Source organism: Pseudorasbora parva, chromosome 2 (genome assembly GCF_024679245.1).
Source record: "Pseudorasbora parva isolate DD20220531a chromosome 2, ASM2467924v1, whole genome shotgun sequence".
Classification (NCBI taxonomy): domain Eukaryota; kingdom Metazoa; phylum Chordata; class Actinopteri; order Cypriniformes; family Gobionidae; genus Pseudorasbora; species Pseudorasbora parva.
In genome coordinates, this window is record NC_090173.1 from 44,868,208 (window position 1) to 44,889,590 (window position 21,383).

A 21,383-nucleotide genomic window follows, 5' to 3' on the forward strand; every position below is an offset into this window, starting at 1 on the left:
CATTCAGAGAGGGTCCAGCTGGAAGAATAAGGCGGGGGTGGGGATGTGTGTTGCAGAGAGGGGGTTGTGCTGGGGTGTGGAGGGACAGCTGGTGGATGTTGTGATGGTAATCCAGTGAAGTCAGACCCTTACAAAGGGGGAGCGGAGGGCCAGGTGCTGCCATTGAGCGGCCTGCCGCCCCATGCCGAGACAGACGGGCCTATGGAGGAGAGGAGCCGGCGGCCCACGGGCCTCCTAACACATGCTCACACACACGCAGCGAAGTGATGTGGAGGTTCTCCATTGTCTCTGCGGGCTCTGCTAGCCAGGCCACTGTCACTCTATGAGAACAACAGTTGAGATTAAAGTGTGTGAGCCACAGAGCAGAGAAAAGAGACATCAATGTTTGCATTTTCCCACTCATTTGCTCAAAAAGGAAGTGAAGTTACAGTGAGGCTCTGTCCGTTATTGATGGTGTCGCCTTGACCCCAGTAGCAGAGTGAGTCTATAAATTGTAAGTGTTGCGTTTTACTGACCCATGGAAGCTCTCTGCCTCTTAAGAAATGATGTATGAGGATAGTTAGACATGAAGCAGGCTCTGCTGGCTTTCTACGGACTAACAACTGTAGTTTATTTACTTAAAATAATTAAAGGTGCCCTTACCAAAGGAAATAATTAACAAGTTAATAAGTTGATATTGAAGGCCTCTATTGATTTACTTAAATATGCTTTTATATGGATAATTTTGTTCATATCATAAAGGCTGGAGCACTGTTTGTTTATATTGAGTTTAGCTCTTGAGAGATAGAGTACTTTCCCTTAATATAATGTGGATTAGTGTGGAATGCTTTGTAAAATTCCTGCTCTGCTGCCACTACATTCATTGCTGCTGTTACCTCTAGTCTATCCAGGATACAGAATATTCAAGGAATGTTTTGAGCAAAACGTAATGGACATTTGCTGAATTGATTGAGACATCCTCTTGATAGTAAGCAGATTGAGAAGAGAACCCTACTGATTTGATCGGTTTAGAGTGTAATTGAGTTTGACAGTAGGGTGAATGAAGTGACTAAGGTCTATATGGTTTGATGGCACAAGCAGGGAGTCCTGGTTCCCAGGCCCTGTCACAGGAAGTGCTGACTCCTGACCCCTCTACTTTACTCACATCCTGCCTATCAAGACCGCTGAGGAGAGCTTATGATATGCTCTTGCCCTCTCTCTTTTTCTAACTTCTTATTTGATCCTTTAGATATGTTTCGTGTTGAGTGTGGCTCATCTACAGGGGTCCAGAGAGACAAATCTACTTTAACCACCTATAAATTCTTGATTCAAACATTTGCTAATCACTTTTATTGAATTAATCCCATCTGAAATGATCATACTCTCACATAATGTAATGCAGGAGTAGGCATAGCTGATAATCTAAGGAGGAAAGCTGTAGTTTGTTTGTCTGTTTATTGATAATGGGGAAGATAAGACCAAGGATCTGGGAAGTTTATGGGGGACAGAGTTGGAGATAAGAGGCATTCTTTGGCCTCTACCTGAGTGCCTTCCACTTTTATCAGACTCTTTGAAGCTGTTTTCTGATCACAGCCGCATTAAAGCTTTCCAAAGTGTTTCTAAATATGATATAGAGATGAATTTGGAGTTTTTATTCTGACTTTCTGCATATTTTGTGATTTTTATGAGATAGAGTAGAGTAGTTGGCAGCATTTTACAGAATGTACTTCATGCCACAAAATGGGGGATTGTAAAATGTCCAAGTTAGATTGCTTAATGCATACTGCAGGACACACCAGGTTATCGATAAATTTTATTTTGAAGATATGTTGTTTTATTTCACGGTTGTGGAAAGCAAAATGTCTTCCATTTCTAGTTTTCTCAGATTCTTGGATCATGTCAGTGTAAAAACGCATTACCAATAGTCTTCAGATCTGCAGAATCAGTAAGAAAAGCATGTTCCTCTTTGAGTTCCAAGATATCTGGATCATTTTAGGTGCTGGGGTGGGGTTTTGTGGTGAAGTATAGTGAAGAATGCTTTGGAAGACTTTGAGTCTGGGGTGCATGCACTGTGGTTGTGGTTGGCTTGTTAGCAATACCAGAAATTCTGGGGGCTTTGTGAGCATTGACATACATTTCTATATACATATGTTTTTCGAAAGCATCATATATGATGTTTGTGTGAATTTATAATTTGATAAGATCTGTGGTAAGGCTTTAGCTAGGAGTCTTGACGGACCTTTTTAGTCCACTTTTTATAATATAATATTATTTATAATAACACAGTTATAATATAATTCCAGTGTTATAGTAATCCCACAGATTAATAAATATGTGGCCAATTTAACACAGCAGGACAATGGGTTACCAAAGGAAGACAAAAAACATCGCTATCTCTCTACATATCTACCAGTCTACATATTTCCACAGGTGTTTCTGGTTGGAAAGTTTATATTTGTTAAAATCCATATGATCCACATGAGAGCCTGTCTACAACCATATTCTCAAAAACCCTTTTCATGTGCTGTAGGCACAATTCTGATTTCATTTTTTTTTTTTTTTTTACTCTACTTTAAGTGATTTAATAGAAATTTTATATGGAAGGTTCAGTTCCTGTGAAAGTTCTGCCCTCACAAACCCCCACCCTTTCAGTTCTCTCCTCAGCCATGGGTTACTGTTGCCAGGCTACAGCAGAGGCCTGTTGGTTCGTTTGAGCACAGGCCTGAAAGCCTGGCTGTTTGGGCCACTGCTCCCCCGTCCCCAAACAATAGGGTTCTGACTACTTTAGCTCTTTTATTTGGCCCACAAAATGCTCCCCTACCCCCACTTTGGTTCCTCTTTGAGAAGACGGGGAGCTGTGAGGGGGCAGTTGGGGGAGGGTGAACAAGCTCTAGTTGGCAGTGTGGTGTCAGTACGGGCTCTTTACAAAGGAATGGAGCAGCTATATGCCAAACCCAGCCACAGACATTTTTCAGGGGACTTTTGGAATTTTGATACCCTGAAAGTTGCTTCAAAACTTCAGTTTTCAAAGCAAACAAAACCAGGTTTAGTTTCAGCGACATTAATAGCAGGTGACCTACACTCAACAGACTTCCTACTATGGAAAGAGTTGGCCGTGGGAAATGCATGGTTATTGTCTTTCATCTCTGTGTTGGAAGGATGTCTTCAAGTTACCGGGAGATTGGAATCCTTTTCGGAATTCTCGTGCTTGGTGCCTCCTGGACCATGACTGACCAGATGAAGCACTTTCAGAAAGACGTGGTGTGTTTGTGCTTCTCTTCTACAGGTGTTGTGACCTTAGAATGCTAGATGATTGTATGGTATTGTGCTAAAGAGAATAGTGTCAGGTGACGGTGCCACAATGACCCAGAGATCAGGAAAAACGGCATTGAGTTTCAAAAGCAAGCGGAGATGACGAGCTTCACACACATAAATCTTTCCGGCAGCATCCAAAAAGCCCCTGTGTACATGCATATACATTACACAAGTCCTTGAGAGTCCAAAAGGCTGTTAGGTCCCATGTAATGCTTTTGATATGGTCCATAGTCACACCTATACTATGTATATGAATAAAGTCCTGTCCATTGTTTTCTCAGTATGATATGTCTTGTGGTTTCTCAGCGTCCTAGGAGAGGAAATCGTTCGTAAGTCACACAACGTGTTTGAGTGTGCATGTGATGTATTTATGGTGGTGTTTGACTGCATCAGTGCACTGAGTTTTCTTCTTTCTCTCAGTTGAAAGTCATTGCTTAATTGTCAACCTGTCCAACTGCTTTATTAACCTGCTTCCAACATTATCAGCGAATATATGCTGTGAGTGTGTTGCTGTACTACTTGTGCATGTGATCTAACTCCCTGCATGTGTGTGTGTGTGTGTGTGTGTGTGTGTGTGTGTGTGTGTGTGTGTGTGTGTGTGTGTGTGTGTGTGTGTGTGTGTGTGTGTGTGTGTGTGTGTGTGTGTGTGTGTGTGTGTGTGTGTTTGTTTGTTTGTTTGTTTGTTTGTGCACATCTGTTTGGAGATTCACATACAGAATAGTGCCATTGTTTTTACTGTAATCCCTTAAAGAAGCAGAGAGAAGGCAGAAAGCCAAAGCAGTGCTGACAGATGTGAACAGTTGTTTGGTACTATTTGCAGCTGGCGTGAGCCATCAGTGGTGTTGTGACATTGGAGGATTACTGTTTCTGCCCTCTTCCTATCTCACCCTTGTCCACTCTATTCCTTAGGGGCCAGGGCTCAACTCTTAGTAAATTTGACTCAATGGTCATTCTGAGTAACATCCCACACCTGTCTAAAAGCAAAAACGGCCAATTTCCATTCGTCCAAAATCTTCTCTGCAGAACATTCTCACTCACAGTTGAGTTCCTGCCAGGGTTGAAGGCCCTTTACAATGAGTTATTTTTCACTCTGAAAGCTCTGATAGTGCTCTTGGCTGTTTTTGGACGAATGATAGGCACAGCCAAGGCCTAGACAAAAGAATGTGTGTTTTGGCTGCAACTCACCTTGTGAGGACAAATATTTTAACCTCCCCCGCTGCTACTTGACCAATATCTACACATTCTCACACACTTTCACCCAGGTTTTCACAATCCAGTAAGTATGAAGCTCCAGCACGGGTACACACACAAAGAGGGGATGCGTTCCAGAACTCACACACATGCATGTTATCATGTTTTGTAAGGCCAGAGGCTCCCTCTCTTTGTGTGTGGAAATAGCTCTTGTCAACACATCCACAATTCCTCATAGTCTAGTAACTCTTTGAAATCCCAAAAGCAGTTCCTCAGTTGTAATCTGTCCAAAACGTTTCTTTTTTGTTTAACCATTTACTGACCACACTTCTTTCTTTCTTTTTTTTGCAACAAAATATGCATGTAAAAATTGCAGAGGTAGAAGATATACCCCAGAATCTAACCCGCCTGGGGTAAATTCCTAAATTCCTCACTGCCCATGTACACATGTATTCATTCACTCTGTACATTTACATCAACTGTTTCCTAGGCCAAAGACAGGGAAACAACAGGTTGTAAAGCAGGCTGTCTCAGGCTGTGTCTCGGCATTCCTTAAAAGGCCTATCGAACAGAATGGCAATTTTTATAAGGGCTTGAATGTCAGACTGCATGCTAGTTGAACCTTGATGCGGGTCTCCTCCCCTGTCTCCTCAAAACTCTTTTTGTGCCACAACTCCCAGTTTCATTTTTTCCGTGACCCCCAAGATTCCAGACATAGTTAATTTGCCTCTAAATAAACCCAGCCAAGCCATGACAAATAGCCAAGGGGATGAAGGGTAGGGGGTGATTGGTGGGGTGTCAGGCTTGCTCGGTCGTCTGTGAGGTTGCCACAGCAACAGAGATCTGGGATTCAGAAAGAGTGTGAGTGTTTTCAGAGCAGGAGACGAGGGATTACAGGAAATATGACAGGACATGACTCTCCGTACCGGACTCTTCCCCCATCCCACCCTCCAAAAGACATTCTCTCCCTAACAGACACCCCCGCCCCGCCCCCCACTACACTGCCTGACATTATCATCACAATAAGACTGCTGACCTCTGACATTTGACCTCCCAGCATGTGAAGGGTTCATAGGGAAAAGCAGTGTGCTTCATTGGGGCTTCGGGACATGCAGTAGCCCTGGGTATTCATGAAGAATTCTTCCTTTCTTATTGCTGATCTTTCCTCGTTTTGCATTTGGAGTCAAGAAAAAACTCTGAATGAGTTGTTGCTGGTTGAATTGGAAAAATAGTAATAACAGACATGATTAATTGTGTTCTGCTTGGTCCAGTTGACCTCTTTTAATTCAAATTCTCAGACTTTATGATTAAAAACAACCAACCATGGCCGGCAAATACACGCTTGTGTTGTTAAGTCAACAGTACTATTATTAAGCAGTCATCACCAATGAACAAAGCAATATGCCTCTACACCATCAAGATTCGAATTAATCTTAACATAACAGGTCCTGTTCAGTATCAGACATAAGTATCGTTAATCATAAGACTTGGGATTCTCAATGCCAGCAACTTAATACCATAAACTTAATCTTGGCTCCCTTATGTCTGCTTTTTGGTTCCATTTCCAGAATATTTTACTACTCCCATATGAAACTTTAGGTTTGTCCTCCATACAACAGAAGACTTTGGAGTCATCCTCTATCGTATTGCTGGGTAGAAAAACAGTTGTCACCAGAGTTTGAATTATCTCTAATTCTGAGGAAATGGCTGAATGGAAAGTATAGATCATAAAAGCTAGCAGGCTCTCTCTGTGGTCCAGCAGAAGTCTAAAACAGCACCCCCTATATGCCAAGTCCTTGTTTGAAGCCCCTCTCCAAGGTCAGAGAGAAACCGCTTCAGTTTGTGTGGGGGAAGAGAAGCCAGCCACAAAAGAGGCAAAACAACAAAGAGACAGATAGCTCAGTGTAAAAAGTGGTCATCCTGTAACAGAAAGAGGAGGAAAAGCCATTGTTGTCTCTGCCCAGGGGTTGTTTTACAGTGAAAAGAGAGAGAGGGCCTGAGGGGGGACACAGAGAGAACAGACCATCCCAGTGCTTGTCATCAGCTTCAAACGGTCTTTTTGATGTGGGAGTTCATCCTGTGGCGGGGCTCCCTGTGTGGGTGTAGGGTTACTCAACACACACTGGCTTCTCAAGTCTAGCTTACCAAAGGCCACAGAGCCCATGAGAGGGCGGCCTTTTTTAAGAAAAAGTTGTTTATGTTATCTTACCTGTTCAGTTTCAGGTCCCACTCCAGTTGTCCATCAAGATAACTTCCCTTCCCTGAAAAGCATAGAATTAGAGCAGAAAGAACTGTATTCAACCGTCACAAAGTGACCTTACCACCATATCATACCTATGGTTTGTTGTCTCCTGTCTTTTGAGTGGTCTCCATTGTGAGGTAATGCATAGAACACTGTATGCAGTTTGCAAGGTCTCATGGGTGAGCACAGATAGTTTCGTGATTCACAGCCGTACTTTACTATTGAATGCAGCGAAGAAATGGGAAAATCAGCAATGATCCTGGAACGCAAACTGTCATGGAGAGAAGCATGCTTTCTCTATTAGAATACCAGAGAATGTGCAAAGTGTGCTCTGTTGTTACAGTCAAGACAGACATATATCCAACATCTTGTGGATAGTGTGTGTGTATGCGTGTGTGTGTGTTTTTGCTTCTTTTTGTTAAATATTAGAACACAAATGTGTATAATGACATAGGTATTACAAGGAGAGGGTGAAAAATAAGGAGATTATCCATGTCCCCATTTTCAAAAGACTTATAAATCAAACATAATGAATTTTTTTTTGGTGTTTTTTGTGTTGTTGTTTTTTGAGAAAGTAAAAATGCAGAATGTTTCCTGTGATTAATAGATTTAGTGGCAGTGTAGGGGGATAGAAAATAAGATTTGTACAGTAGAAAAACCATTACGACTATGGAATGTCCCCACATTTCACAAAAACAAACGTTTGGAATATACAGTTTGTATAGTATTAAAAAATATTATGTCTATGGACATTTCCCATAAAACATGGGAACGTGTGTGCATGCGTGCGTGTGGATACTCACCTGCTCCCTAACCTTGATTTATAATAAGCTTAGTATATTTACTATTTTGATGTTCTGTGCTTGAGTTTGGTGAGATACTGGACATAGGCTGTTGATAAATGTTTCTGATGTCCCACTGAAATGCTTTTATACTCAGGTGCTCATGTTCTAAATTTGTGCCCCTTGACAGATGTCGGCCTGGTTATATTGGTTTGCTCTGTCAGCATCTGGACCCCTGTCACCGCTCGCCTTGTCTAAATGGAGCAGCTTGCAAAAGCCAAGTTGCAAATGGAATCCCACAGTACACCTGTGTGTGCCAGCGAGGTTTTAGAGGTAAGCTTGACTGTGTCTTTGTCATCATGGTACAGTTTGTCAAAGTCAAAGTCAAATTTATTTCTATAGCACATTTACAGATGGCTGAGCCACACCAAAGTGCTTCACAATAAAGTGCTAAGTGCAATAAGCAAAGCAAAGAAGAAAATAATAATTATAGTTATATTATAGTTTGTGGGAAATATAGGGCTGTTTGTGAATGATGTTGCTTGTGTCTGCAGGTCAGGATTGTTCCCTGATTGATGCCTGTGCCACAAATCCCTGTGCCAATGGTGCTCGTTGTGCTAATTGGAATAATCACTACAACTGCTCGTGCCCACCTGGGTATCAGGGAAAAAACTGTCGCAATGACATTGATGAGTGCCGCAAACCCGGCAAATGCCTCAACGGTGGCATCTGCATGAACACGCATGGCTCGTTCCGTTGCGAGTGCCTTGCTGGGTTCAGCGGGCGCACATGCGAGGTGCCCACCCAGCCCTGCGCCCCTTCACAGTGTCTCAACGGGGGCACCTGCCATCAGACCGGTGACCACACCTACGAATGTGCTTGCTTGCCAGGTACAAACAGACAGAGAGCATGCATGCATTCATGTACACACGTACCCATTATCACATTCCCATACTCACGCCCATCCCTTGGATTCGGGGTTTCCCGAAGATCTGGACTTTCCAGGCAGTGATACCTCATGCTTGCTATAAATAGCTCCGAGTGAGTGAGAGAAAGATACAAAAGAGAAAGAGAGTGAGCAAGACAGTCGAAGCGTGGAAGAGGGAAAGCAAGTGGGCTGCTGGGCAGGAATTTGCTTTATTACCCCTCTGGGGAGCAAGCAGGAAATGTCGCTCGCCAGAGAGGAAGTCATTGAAACCGTGAGAGATTATAAAACAAGCAAACACGACAGGGAGTATGGCCCTCTAGAGCAGAGCTCCGTCAGGTCCTGGCTTTGCCGCTGTGGGAACAGCCGTGAGAATATGTAAACACTCAACACCCACTGAACCTTTTTACTGCTCACTTTACTTTGTTCATCAATTTATGAATGGCTGTGGAGCAGGATTAAGTGAACGTTATTAGGTGTGTTAGGGAAGTGAGGAATGGATCAGGCATTACTCTTCCCACATTTAGCCCCCACCCCCGCTTCCTGTGTCATATTTCATTTCTCCACCCAGGCTTCAGGGGACACAACTGCGAGGAGAATGTGGACGACTGCCCTGGACACAAGTGCATGAATGGTGGGATCTGTGTAGACGGTGTCAACACATACAATTGTCAGTGTCTACCTGAGTGGACAGGTAAATATACACTTTTTTCCATGTTTACTGTTAATTTTCAAGTTAAATTAACTTCAAATAACTTGACATTTGTCATTCTGTCCTTAGGTCAGTATTGTGCTGAGGATGTCAACGAGTGTCTCATGCAGCCCAATGCTTGTCACAATGGTGGTACATGCTTCAACACCATTGGAGGGCACACCTGTGTATGCGTCAATGGCTGGACTGGGGATGACTGCAGTGAGAACATTGACGACTGTGCCACAGCTGTCTGCTTCAATGGCGCCACGTGTCATGACCGCGTGGCCTCCTTTTTCTGCGAGTGCCCGGTCGGCAAAACTGGTATGACTGTCTTTATCATCCATCCTTATTTTTAGGTCTTGTCCGTTGTCCTCAGAGTCCAATTAGTGACATTCTAATGTCCCTACAGGTCTGCTCTGTCATCTGGATGATGCTTGTGTCAGCAATCCCTGTAATGAGGGGGCCGTGTGTGACACTAACCCTCTGAATGGCCGTGCCATCTGCACCTGCCCTGCTGGCTTTGTTGGCGGAGCCTGCAACCAAGACATGGATGAGTGTTCTATTGGTAAATTTACAACATTGCGTATGGCTCCATCTCTTGTTGATTCTTTCTGCCTCTCCTTCATCTTTGTCTCTCTCAGCAGAGAGTCAATTTTAACTGACTCCTCTGTCTCGCTCTCTCTCGTGCCAGGTGCCAACCCCTGCGAGCATTTTGGGAAGTGTGTAAATACGGAGGGTTCGTTCCAGTGCCAGTGTGGACGGGGCTACACGGGCCCTCGCTGTGAGATTGATATCAATGAGTGCCTGTCCATGCCCTGCCAAAACGACGCCACCTGCCTGGACCGCATCGGCGAGTTCACATGCATCTGTATGCCCGGTATGTCAGTGCACTTGACCTTAGCTTACACAAACATGTTAAATCTACTTCCGATCAATGTGGACTTCCAGACTATATGAATATATAGACCAACTGTGGAAAACATGCAAAGTTCAGAAGAGGAGGGTTTGTTATGTAATAACGTTGTGGTCGTTTTGGGGAGAGGTAATTCAATTTAAATAGAAGAACTCCTTCCACATGGGTAAGTCAGAGAAACCTCAGATCACTGTTGGCTTTAAGTCTTCAGCACACACGTTCGGTAAAAACGTGTACCCTGCACTACATGCATCTTTAGGATTTTTGGGGAACTATACAAATCGGCGCTGGGAGCGGGGTGTATTGGGCAATCTGGGAGAGAGGGGGAGGAGTGTGCAGTGAATTATAATGAGATCTTGAGTGGTGGGAATGGAGTGGAACAATGGGGCCCCTCTGTGCTCCGTTCCTCGCCCTTCGCACATAGAGAGAGAGCAAACTTTTTCCCAGCACTCTCGTCCCCTCCCCCCCACCTCTGCTCGTACCCCTTTCATTTTCACAGACACCTCTTCTTCCCCACCCTCCTTATCATCGGCAACTTGGCCCTGGCTCACGTGGAGGGGCCAATTCTTTCTGATTCCATGCCGCCGTCGGTGCTCTGGCCCCGGCCCACACTCTGTTTCACCTGAATGGGGCGACACACAAGAGCAGCCCTCTGCTGATTATAGAACATGTGTGTTCTCAATGGAGAGATGACCACAGGGCATCCTGCGGACAGTAGGGTGTGATGCTTCTAGTCAAAGCAGGGGCCTCAGTTTGCATAGACGGAGCAATTCTCCATTTCCTCAGAGACATGAACTTGCTGTAGGGTGCAGTGTCGCAGAACATCTCAGTGTGTCTGTGGGCCCCAGTGTTGTGAGAAACGAATGTCTGAGATCTGTCTAAGGTGCATTGCGGGTAAGAACTCTGTTTCACTCTGATTGTCTCTCTATCAGGCTATCAAGGGAAATACTGCGAAGTGGACGTTGATGAATGTGAGAGCAACCCCTGTGTAAACGACGGCATCTGCAGAGACATGGTTAATGGCTTCACCTGCACCTGCCAGCCAGGTACGAAACATATAATTTTCCTAGAATTACCAGCTCAACAGTATGTATGCAAAATGTACTTGTGTGGTCACTTAATATACAATCTCGTTTCATGTAATATCAGGCTAAACCCAGCTTTGCCCCCTAGCCTGATAGTTTTTGCGTAATTACTCGTTAGAGTGCAGTCTTTAGCGATATGCAACTGCGTGCCCAAACAAAGACACCATTGTGGCCCCTCTACACAAGCACCCCCCTCTCCTCCTCTTCCCAACTTGTCCAAAGAGAAGGGACAGCAGTCTCACCCGTCTCTCTCTGCATAGAGGTGGTGGGGGGAACAGCAGCCCTGCTAATGAGATTCTTTTCCATGTCTGCAATTTACATCTGGGGCAGACAACCCCGCACCCCCCATTTAGCTATTGAGCCGGTAGCGTTTGTGCAAGTAAAGGGGGAGGGCCACTGGCCTTGAAGAAAACAATTCTAGCATCTCCCCCTTCTAACCTTCTGCCCTAGGCATCAACATAGATCCCATCATAACACTGTTAATCAACACAACACCCTCTAAAGATGCAGAAATGAACATTTCTGTGGGGCCCCTGACATTTTTTTCATACTTGCTAGAAGGTTTTCCCAGACAAGTGATATTAGTCAGTGTTTAAAACCTTCTGCCCCCGCATACATTTTCCAGATAACTTATTTGCAATCACTGCAAAAATGTGCAAAAACTTAAAATTAAAAATAGCAACAAAAAATGTATAAAGGCCAGTTAATATTCAAACTATAATACTATAATGCACAGATCAACTCTAGAATATGACTGATAAAAAATAAATAAATAAAAACCTTTAAGCCACAGAGCAAATGGTATTGATGATACAGACCACTGAGATCATAAAGTTCTGGGCAAATCTCCTTTGAATAAGCCAAGGTGCAGAGATCTACCACTAGACCGAGCTCTACTGCCCCCAAAGCTGAACCTAATGACCCGATCAGTGTGTAGAACTCACCTCTGCTGCCTCAGACTGACCTATAACCTCTATGTTTGCCTGTCCCAGGGTTTACTGGCACCATGTGTCAGATCGACATTGATGAGTGCGCCAGCACTCCCTGCCAAAATGGAGCCAAGTGCATTGACCGGCCCAATGGGTATGAATGCCGCTGCGCTGAAGGTAAGCTGCTAAATGAAGACGTGTATGATTGTGTGTGCTTGCTGTGCAAGAATTTTGTGGATCCCTTCAGGGTTCAAAGTCAAAATCATCATTGCTGACTACATTCATACACCTGCCTGAAGTGATCTCAGGGTCAAATGCTTTTACTTCATGTTTCTGTGATCGTACTGCCGGGCATACTGACGAAAAGCTCCAAAAACCCCACCCCTGCCCTGCAGACCCCAATGTCACAGGGTCACCAAGGCCAGCAGCTGCTGACGTTGGGGGTTATGCTCGGTCATCACCCCGACATCTGTTCATCTGTAACCCACAATGCATACCCACACAGCGACGTATGGCACAACCAAAGCTCCCAGCAATTACTTTCACATAGTTGTGCCTGTAGGAATGGCTGTTTTCTGGTTTGATTTGTCCAACAAATTAGCATGAGCTTGTATCTGAATGTTTTAGGCTAAAGATACAGTACATGCTGCATGTGTCTCTTGGCTTTTAGAAACCACAGACGTGGAGTTTGTGTATTGTCTGAAACAGCCCGCTGTTTGGTATTCTCCGTGCTCCAGTTCCCCTCTGCTGAGCTGTCCCGTTAGCTGGGACGCAGGGTATTGTCCTGCTACTCGAGGGGACAAAAGCAGGTCTGTGAGGCCTGTGAAGGGCTCCCTCACTTTCTCTCTCACTGCCGCAGCCCAGCCCTGCCCTGCTCCTCACAAGGCTGCTGCCTTGACAGCCTGTAGGCATGGAAACCACGGGAACAGAGACTCCAAACTGTAGAACCTTTCACGAGAGAAAGAAGGAAACGGAGGTAGCAGACAGAAAAGAGAGAAAAAACGGATCGAGACGAGAGACATTTTCAGACCAAAAAAGCAGGGGGGCAGTCAAGGGGGTGCTGGATAAAAAGAATAAAGAGTACAAGCGAAACCGAGGAAGTATTTACACCCCAGACAAAAACACAAATAAAGGGCATTGAATCACTCAAAGTTTGTGAGCTACAGTGATCGTGAGCAGACAGTAGGAATATGGAAATACTGAACGAGGACAATGCAGTTTCGTCTCACCTAGCTTATGCAGTAATGGTCTGCAGAGGGGAAATTGTTATTGACAGGCAAGAACCACAAATGCAGGAACCTGTAGAGCAACAGAGATTTCCTGTAAATCTGATACTTGTCCATTCTCACCACCACACTCTGCCCTTGAGATGTCGGATTACAGAAAAGCACCTTTCTAAAAGTCTCCTCTTTGTCCTAAGGGTTTGAGGGAAGGCTGTGCGAGAGCAACATCGATAACTGCAAGCCTGACCCGTGCCACCATGGCACTTGCATAGATGGCATTGCCAGTTACACTTGTAACTGTGATCCTGGCTACACTGGCTACCGCTGCGAGAACCAGCTCAACGAGTGCCACAGCAACCCCTGCCAGAATGCTGGCAAATGTGTGGACCTAGTCAACAAGTACATATGCCAATGTCAACATGGCACCTCAGGTGAGAGATGATGTCTTACTAATTTATCTGTATTTGCAATATTCAGTTTTCTGTTTCATATTAAAGAAGGCTTTTGCTTCCTACACAGGTACCAACTGTGAAATCAACTTTGACGATTGTGCTAGCAACCCTTGTGACTACGGAATCTGCAAAGATGGCATAAACCGCTATGAATGTGTCTGCAAACCTGGCTTTACTGGTGAGACAGGGAGTAATCTTCCCCCTCTTTTCTTGTACTTTTTAAACACCCCCTTGAGTTTGCGAATTCAGGGATGTACAGAAGAGAAACCTCGCTTAAGCTTTATTCTAAGCTGTCCTTGTTGTTGTGTAACCCAAAAATGAAAATTCTGTCAATAATTACTTACCCTAATGTCGTTGACACCCGTAAGACCTCCGTTCATTTTTGGAACACAAATGAAGATATTTGTGTTGAAATCCGATGGCTCAGAGAGGCCTTCATTGACACCAATGTCATTTCCTCTCTCAAGACCCATAAAGGCACTAAAGACGTCGTTACAAAGTCCATCTCACTACAGTGGCTCTACAATCATTTTATGAAGCAATGAGAATAATTGTTGCGTGCAAAAAAACAAAACAAAATAACAACTTATATAGTGATGGCCTATTTCAAAACACCACTCCTTAAAGCTTCGAACCGTTATGAATGAGTGTATCGAATCAGCGGCTCAGATCGCCAAAGTCACGTGATTTCAGCAGTTTGGCAGTTTGACACGTGAACCGAATCCTGAATTGATACGCCGATTCATTAGGCTCCGATGCTTCAGAAATATATGTTTTGAAATAGGCCATCACTATTTAAGTCGTTTTTTAGTTTGTTTTTTTCTTGGGCACAAAAACTATTCTTGTCGCTTCATAAAATGATTGTAGAACCACTGTAGAGATGGACTTATAACAACGTCTTTTGTGGGTCTTGAGAGAGGAAATGACATTGGTGTCAATGAAGGCCTCTCTGAGCCATCGGATTTCAACAAAAATATGTATTCCGAACCGAAGATGAACGGAGGTCTTACGGGCGTCGAACAACATGAGGGTAAGTAATTAATGACAGAATTTTAATTTTGGGGTGAACTAACCCTTTAAGTACTGAGTAATATTAAATAATGTGCTCACTACATGGTTAGGGTTAGTTACTTGCAATTATGCACAATTTACTATTGTTACTATAGTAAGTGCATGTAAAGTATGTAACAAGGACACTGTAAAATAAAGTATTAGTCTAACCTCATTATAAACCTCCATTCCTTTCAGGACCTCAATGTAAAGATGAGATTGATGAGTGCCAGTCGAATCCCTGTCGCAATGGAGGGACCTGCGTAGATGATGAGAACGGCTTCCACTGCCAGTGCCCCGAAGGCTTCCACGACCCATACTGCTATTCACAAGTGGATGAGTGTGCCAGCAGTCCATGTTTGCATGGGACCTGCAGGGATGACCCTAATGGGTACAGCTCCATTTACAAACTTTAAAACCAGCAGGAAGTCAATAAATGGGGACTTGTTTTCAATGTGACTCTTGTTTGTATTGCTCCCGCAGCTATCGGTGTGACTGTGAGCCTGGATGGGTGGGTAAAAACTGTGACCTAGACCGAAACGATTGTTTACCCAGCCCCTGCCAGAATGCAGGCACCTGTTTCGACCAGCTCAATGGTTTCACCTGCAAGTGTCGGCAGGGTTTTAGAGGTGAGATATACGTTACATTAGCTCAGTATGCGTAATACAATAATAACAACTAAAAGAGATTTTATTACACATTGTTATACCGAGAAGAACAGACTGTGCTCTCATATTTTATGTTCAACCTCTACTGCTGAAAAGGGTGTAATGTTTCTCTAATAAGGGGATTCCAGTTCTTAGGAATTGCACTGATTTTGCCAATAGCTACATTCTGACAGCTGTCTTTCACTCACACCCTCAGGTAACTTATGTCAGGTGAACATCAACGAGTGCGCCTCCAGCCCGTGTCTCAATCAAGGCACCTGTGTGGATGGAGTTGCCAGTTTCACCTGTCTCTGTGAGCCACCTTATAGTGGTCCCACCTGTGCAGAACTGCTCATGCCTTGCTCACCCAACCCCTGCGCCAACCATGCTTCCTGTGTTCACACGCCCGACTACCTGGGCTACCAGTGTAACTGTCAACCCGGGTGGCAGGGTAAGTCACTAAACGCGTTCTGATTCAAGCATAAAGGAATTGAGTTTGCTGAAGCATGTCTTAACTCTGAGTGTCCTTCACACCACAGGCCAGTTGTGTAACAATGACATAAACGAATGCACCTCTAACCCATGTAAGAATCGCGGGACCTGTACGAATACTTTGGGTGGCTACATGTGCTCCTGCCGTGCTGGCTACACTGGCCCCAACTGTGAAACTGATATCAACGATTGTTCACCAAGTGAGTTCAATTTTCGATTATAAACCAGATTTTTATTTCAGATCTTACAAAGAAAACAGTCATGCCTTTCTTCAGCGCAGTTGACATGGTCTAATGGTGTTCTCAAATTTTGTCAGACCCCTGTCTGAACGGAGGATCCTGTACAGATGGAGTGAACTCGTATCGTTGCAGCTGTCTGCCAGGCTTCACAGGGACACGCTGCGCTACCGAGGTGAATGAGTGCCAGAGCGGCCCCTGCAAGAACGGAGGCACTTGCACCGACTACGTCAACAGCTACACATGTACCTGCAAACCAGGCTTCACAGGCCTTTTCTGTGAGACCAACATACCAGACTGCACTGAAAGGTGAGACCATGAAGTCACTCATAGCTTATAAAAGAAACACCGTAGCCATTAAGTAGCTCATAAACAAGTCATCTTGCCTTTGTTTTAGCTCCTGTTTTAATGGAGGCACCTGCACTGATGGGATCAATGGCTTCAAATGCACCTGCCGCTCAGGATTCACCGGAGATTACTGCCAGTATGAAGTGAACGAGTGCAACTCTCAACCGTGCCTTAATGGAGGTGTATGTCAAGATGCCCTGGAGTCATATCGCTGCTCATGTCCGAAAGGTTACACTGGCCCCCGTTGTCAGGTATTAGTCTAACATTATGCTGTAACATCAACATGCTTAATTTTTTTATATTACATAAAATAAATATTAGAATTAAATAAATAATTGGATGGAATTGAAACAATGAAAATAAATTACAGATTAAAATACATTTATCTCTCTTTTAGTATCCAATTGATTGGTGTAGGCCTTCTAACCCCTGCAAGAATGGTGGTCGCTGCAGACAGAAAGATGCCTCCTTCACGTGTGACTGTTTGGGTGGCTGGTCAGGTCGTTATTGTGACATCCCAGGAGTGTCCTGTGAAATTGCAGCCAGGCAGAGAGGTATATAGATTTCTTTTAATTTTTATGTATACAACTTCACTGTGATCTTCCCCTTGTTAACGGTTCCACACACTCTCTCTCACACAGGTCTCCAGACAGATGAGCTTTGCCACCATGGTGGACACTGTGTCAATACTGGCTACGCACACTACTGCAAATGTCCCGCAGACTACACAGGCAGTTACTGCGAGTCCCAGTTTGACCACTGTGAGGACAAACCTTGCCTCAATGGTGCCACCTGCAGGAGCTACACGGGAGGATTCACCTGTGATGTAAGTCATCTTACCACTGGTACAAACAGTATATACTATCTTTCATACTAGTACAAAGCCTAATTAACTACAGAATATGAAGGACTGAAGATATTTCAGAACAGTGTTGGACTAACCTATTTTTCCTCCAGTGTATGCCTGGTTATGAGGGGAATAACTGTGAGACAGAGGTCAATGAGTGTCAGTCTCACCCGTGTCAGAATGGGGGAACCTGCATTGACCTGGTGGGACATTACATTTGTTCCTGCCCTCCAGGAACGCTTGGTAAGATAACAATTCTAAAGTGGTGAAACACTTACCTGTATCAAAGAGAGTCCTTTATAGCCTTAAAGAATTTTCATTTTTGGGGTGAACTAACCCTTTAAGTGCACACTTCACTTATTGTAGTGTAAAAATGCGCAGAGTACACTACCATCAAAATTGATTTACCGGTAGTAAGATTTTTTTATGTCTTTGAAAAGTTCTGCTCACCAAAGCTGCATGTATTAGAAAAATTATTTAACATTGTAATCATTTCTCACAATATTACATTTTTACTGTAGTTCAAGTAATTTATTACTGTTATACAAAGTGGAATGTCTTTAGAGTATCCTTCCGAAATCACTAAATGATTTTCTGCTTATGAAACATTCCTTATTAATATCATTATTATTATTATTATTTTTATTATCATCATCAATGTTGAAAACCGTATTAAAGAAGACATTACTGTCTGCCATCTTTTAAACGGTAGTGTAAACATGTTACACACAGGTTAGAAAAATGTCACACTAATGTTTTATTATGACCTTTTTTTTTAGGTGTCCTCTGTGAGATCAATGAGGATGACTGCGCAATTCCCTCATGGCCACTGGCCAAGTGTCAAAATAACGGCACATGTGTGGACAGGGTGGGTGGGTACAGGTGTAACTGCCCTCCAGGCTTCACTGGAGAACGCTGCGAGGGAGATATCAATGAGTGCCTTTCCAGCCCTTGCAACCCCTTCAACAGCTTGGATTGCATACAGTTACCCAATGATTACCAGTGTATGTGCAAGCCAGGCTTCACAGGTGAGGGATGCTTGAAAACTGAAGTTAATGTGTCCTTGAGGTACACATTCAAGATTGTGTCTAAATGCTAACTTAATCTTGTCTTCAGGACGAGGGTGTCAAAATAGATTCAGTGTGTGCGAGTCTCAGCCCTGTATGAATGGAGGAGTGTGCTCTGTGTCTGGCAACTCCCCGCTAGGATACACTTGCACCTGTCAGCTTGTGAGTATGCAGGCCTTATATTACATAATGTATCAACTATAGCATTGTGATCTTGTTTCCATATTTATTGTACTGTATTGAACTTCAAAATCATCTACTAAACTCCTCATTGTCTTTTTTTCAGGGGTATGCAGGTGCTAACTGTGAGAGGAGCATGAACTGCAAAGAGCTGCCTTGCTACAACAGTGGGAGCTGTATTCTTACCTCACGAGGTGCACGTTGCACATGTATTCAGGGCTTTGGCGGGCCACTGTGTCAGCACCGCAGCAGTGAGGGCTGCTCCTCCAAGCCCTGCCAAAATGGAGGCTTGTGTACAGAGGAAATCGGCTTCCCTTTTTTCCACTGCCAGTGCACCAACGGCTGGACAGGCAAACGATGCGAAAAGGAACCCAGGCTTTTGCCTCCTTCTCCTTCTTGCCCTATTGATGAATGTCACGGCAAGGCCAATGATGGCGTGTGTGACAAAGAATGCAATTCGTTTGCCTGCAGCTTTGATGGAGGTGACTGCTCTCTGGCTACGAACCCCTGGGTACACTGCTCAGACCCTCGCTGCTGGCGGCTCTTCAACAACAGCCAGTGTGATGAGCACTGCAACAATGCAGAGTGCCTGTACGATAACTTTGACTGCAAGAACAAAGAGAAAGTCTGCAAGTAAGTCCTGTGTGTCTGATTATTATGCTTAATAGGACGGTGTTTATGATGGTCTTTCTCTAATACAGTCTCTCTTCATTCAGCCCCATCTATGAGACATACTGTACTGACCATTATGCAGATGGGCTCTGTGATCAAGGCTGCAATACTGAAGAGTGTGGCTGGGATGGACTGGATTGTGCAGGGAAGATTCCAGAAGATCTTGCGCAAGATTTGCTGGTTATTGTAGTCCTGCTGCCTCCAGAGGAGCTGCTAAGGACACAAACCGCTTTCCTGCAGAAACTAAGTGCTATCCTCCGCACCTCATTGCGTTTCCGCATTGATCAGAATGGAGAATACATGATCCGACCTTATACAGGCCATAAGACACACATTAAACGAGAGCTTCATGCACAGCAGGAAGTCATTGGGTAAGTTGGGGCTACTGATGTAAACGGTGCAATTTCCTTTACATTTGTAATGGCGAAATTCTGCAGAAAAATTGTAAAAAGAAAAATGACTCTGAAGTTTTTTGCTGTGTTGACCAATAATAAAGCTGCTTATTTTGGAAGTGACCTTTGAGTAATTGGTGCTTAATGCATCGCTAAAATAAGGACAATGGACCTTCTTTGCCTCGCTAATGTGAGCGTACCTTTTCATATACACTTTGGCAGGTCCATTGTATACTTGGAGATAGACAACAGGCTATGCTCCCAGGGCTCAGATGACTGCTTCCGCAATGCTGACATTGCTGCTGAATACCTTGGTGCTCTGTCTGCCCGTGAGATGTTGCGTTTCCCATACCCCCTTAAAGCAGTGCGCAGTAAGTATCCACACTTACACCAACTTAACTGCTGCCTTAAAAAGGCCACATTTGTCCAGCTGGCTACTTTTGAAAATTTTAAGATCGTTTACCAATTCTTTTTAGGTGAGAAAATTGAAACTGATGATATGCCCAAATGGAGTAAGCTGCTGCTAGTAGGGGTAGCTTCTCTATTCTTGTTGGTAATCCTGATGGCGGGAATGTTGATTGCCCGCCGCAAACGTGAGCACAGCAAACTGTGGTTCCCTGAGGGCTTCTTCCTCAAGAAGGAAACGAGCAGTAACAAGAACCGCAGAGAACCTGTGGGCCAAGATTCCCTGGGCATGAAGTGAGTCGCTCACGTAGTATCAATGCTTTTAATATAATTAATGTCAGTATAGTCAGAATATCCCTTTCATAGGCACTAATTAGCATTTATGACTTGCAGACACATGCCAAAGACAGTGGAAGAGTCTCTATTGTCTAATCACAGTGACCAGTGGATGGACACAGACTGCCCAGAGGCTAAAAGACTTAAGGTGATTAAGCATTTATCATTCCTCTTTCAATGTATATGTGTATGCATCAGCGAAACAGTTATATATGTGAATGAACAACCTAAATAATGTTGGCTTTTTATGTACAGGTGGAAGAGCCCAGCATTCTGTCAGATGGTGAGGATGCGGTTGACAGCAGACAGTGGACACAGCATCACTTGGCAGCAGCAGATATCCGTATGCCACCTTCCATGGCTCTCACACCTCCGCAGGGAGAGTTTGATAGCGACTGCATGGATGTCAATGTCCGAGGCCCTGGTATGATATGTTTGGCTGTCTACTCTTAATAATTCATTACATTTATATAGCGCTTTTCTAGACACCCAAAGCGCTTTACATATAGAAGGGGGAATCTCCTCAACCACCACCATACTCTTGTCCTTGGTTGGGTCTAGTTGTCCCTCTCTTGTTGGCGGACCTGCATAAATAACTTTCAGATACAAGTATTACAAACGGATTTGAAACAAATACAAACTATTATTTCATATAGATGGCTTCACACCCTTGATGCTGGCATCCTTCTGTGGAGGTGGGCTGGAGCCAGAAGTGACTGAAGATGATGACTCAGAAGAATCCTCAGCCAACATCATATCCGATCTCATTTACCAAGGAGCATCACTTGCAGCTCAGACCGACCGCACCGGAGAGACCGCTCTGCACCTGGCTGCACGCTACGCCCGAGCTGACGCAGCTAAAAGACTCTTGGATGCTGGGGCTGATGCGAATGCACAGGATAACACAGGCCGCACACCTTTGCATGCAGCTGTAGCAGCTGATGCACAGGGGGTTTTCCAGGTAAAGTCACCTACGATCAA

General features: G+C 44.2%; 1 protein-coding gene across 1 annotated transcript in view; it reads left to right on the forward strand.

Moving 5' to 3' along the window:
* notch3 (notch receptor 3) overlaps window positions 1–21,383 on the forward strand; it is a 30,413-nt gene that overhangs the window by 4,696 nt on the left and 4,334 nt on the right. Inside the window, exons 3-30 of the mRNA XM_067421488.1 lie at window positions 7,700–7,842; window positions 8,064–8,399; window positions 9,006–9,128; window positions 9,216–9,449; window positions 9,538–9,693; window positions 9,820–10,005; window positions 10,974–11,087; window positions 12,119–12,232; window positions 13,476–13,709; window positions 13,798–13,908; window positions 14,979–15,171; window positions 15,264–15,409; window positions 15,645–15,878; window positions 15,967–16,119; window positions 16,236–16,464; window positions 16,553–16,754; window positions 16,901–17,057; window positions 17,145–17,329; window positions 17,461–17,593; window positions 18,130–18,378; window positions 18,467–18,579; window positions 18,704–19,230; window positions 19,314–19,640; window positions 19,884–20,032; window positions 20,138–20,360; window positions 20,460–20,550; window positions 20,658–20,826; window positions 21,059–21,363. Of these exons, the coding sequence (XP_067277589.1) occupies window positions 7,700–7,842; window positions 8,064–8,399; window positions 9,006–9,128; window positions 9,216–9,449; window positions 9,538–9,693; window positions 9,820–10,005; window positions 10,974–11,087; window positions 12,119–12,232; window positions 13,476–13,709; window positions 13,798–13,908; window positions 14,979–15,171; window positions 15,264–15,409; window positions 15,645–15,878; window positions 15,967–16,119; window positions 16,236–16,464; window positions 16,553–16,754; window positions 16,901–17,057; window positions 17,145–17,329; window positions 17,461–17,593; window positions 18,130–18,378; window positions 18,467–18,579; window positions 18,704–19,230; window positions 19,314–19,640; window positions 19,884–20,032; window positions 20,138–20,360; window positions 20,460–20,550; window positions 20,658–20,826; window positions 21,059–21,363 (5,536 nt within the window). The remainder of the gene's footprint in view (window positions 1–7,699; window positions 7,843–8,063; window positions 8,400–9,005; window positions 9,129–9,215; window positions 9,450–9,537; window positions 9,694–9,819; window positions 10,006–10,973; window positions 11,088–12,118; window positions 12,233–13,475; window positions 13,710–13,797; window positions 13,909–14,978; window positions 15,172–15,263; window positions 15,410–15,644; window positions 15,879–15,966; window positions 16,120–16,235; window positions 16,465–16,552; window positions 16,755–16,900; window positions 17,058–17,144; window positions 17,330–17,460; window positions 17,594–18,129; window positions 18,379–18,466; window positions 18,580–18,703; window positions 19,231–19,313; window positions 19,641–19,883; window positions 20,033–20,137; window positions 20,361–20,459; window positions 20,551–20,657; window positions 20,827–21,058; window positions 21,364–21,383) is intronic.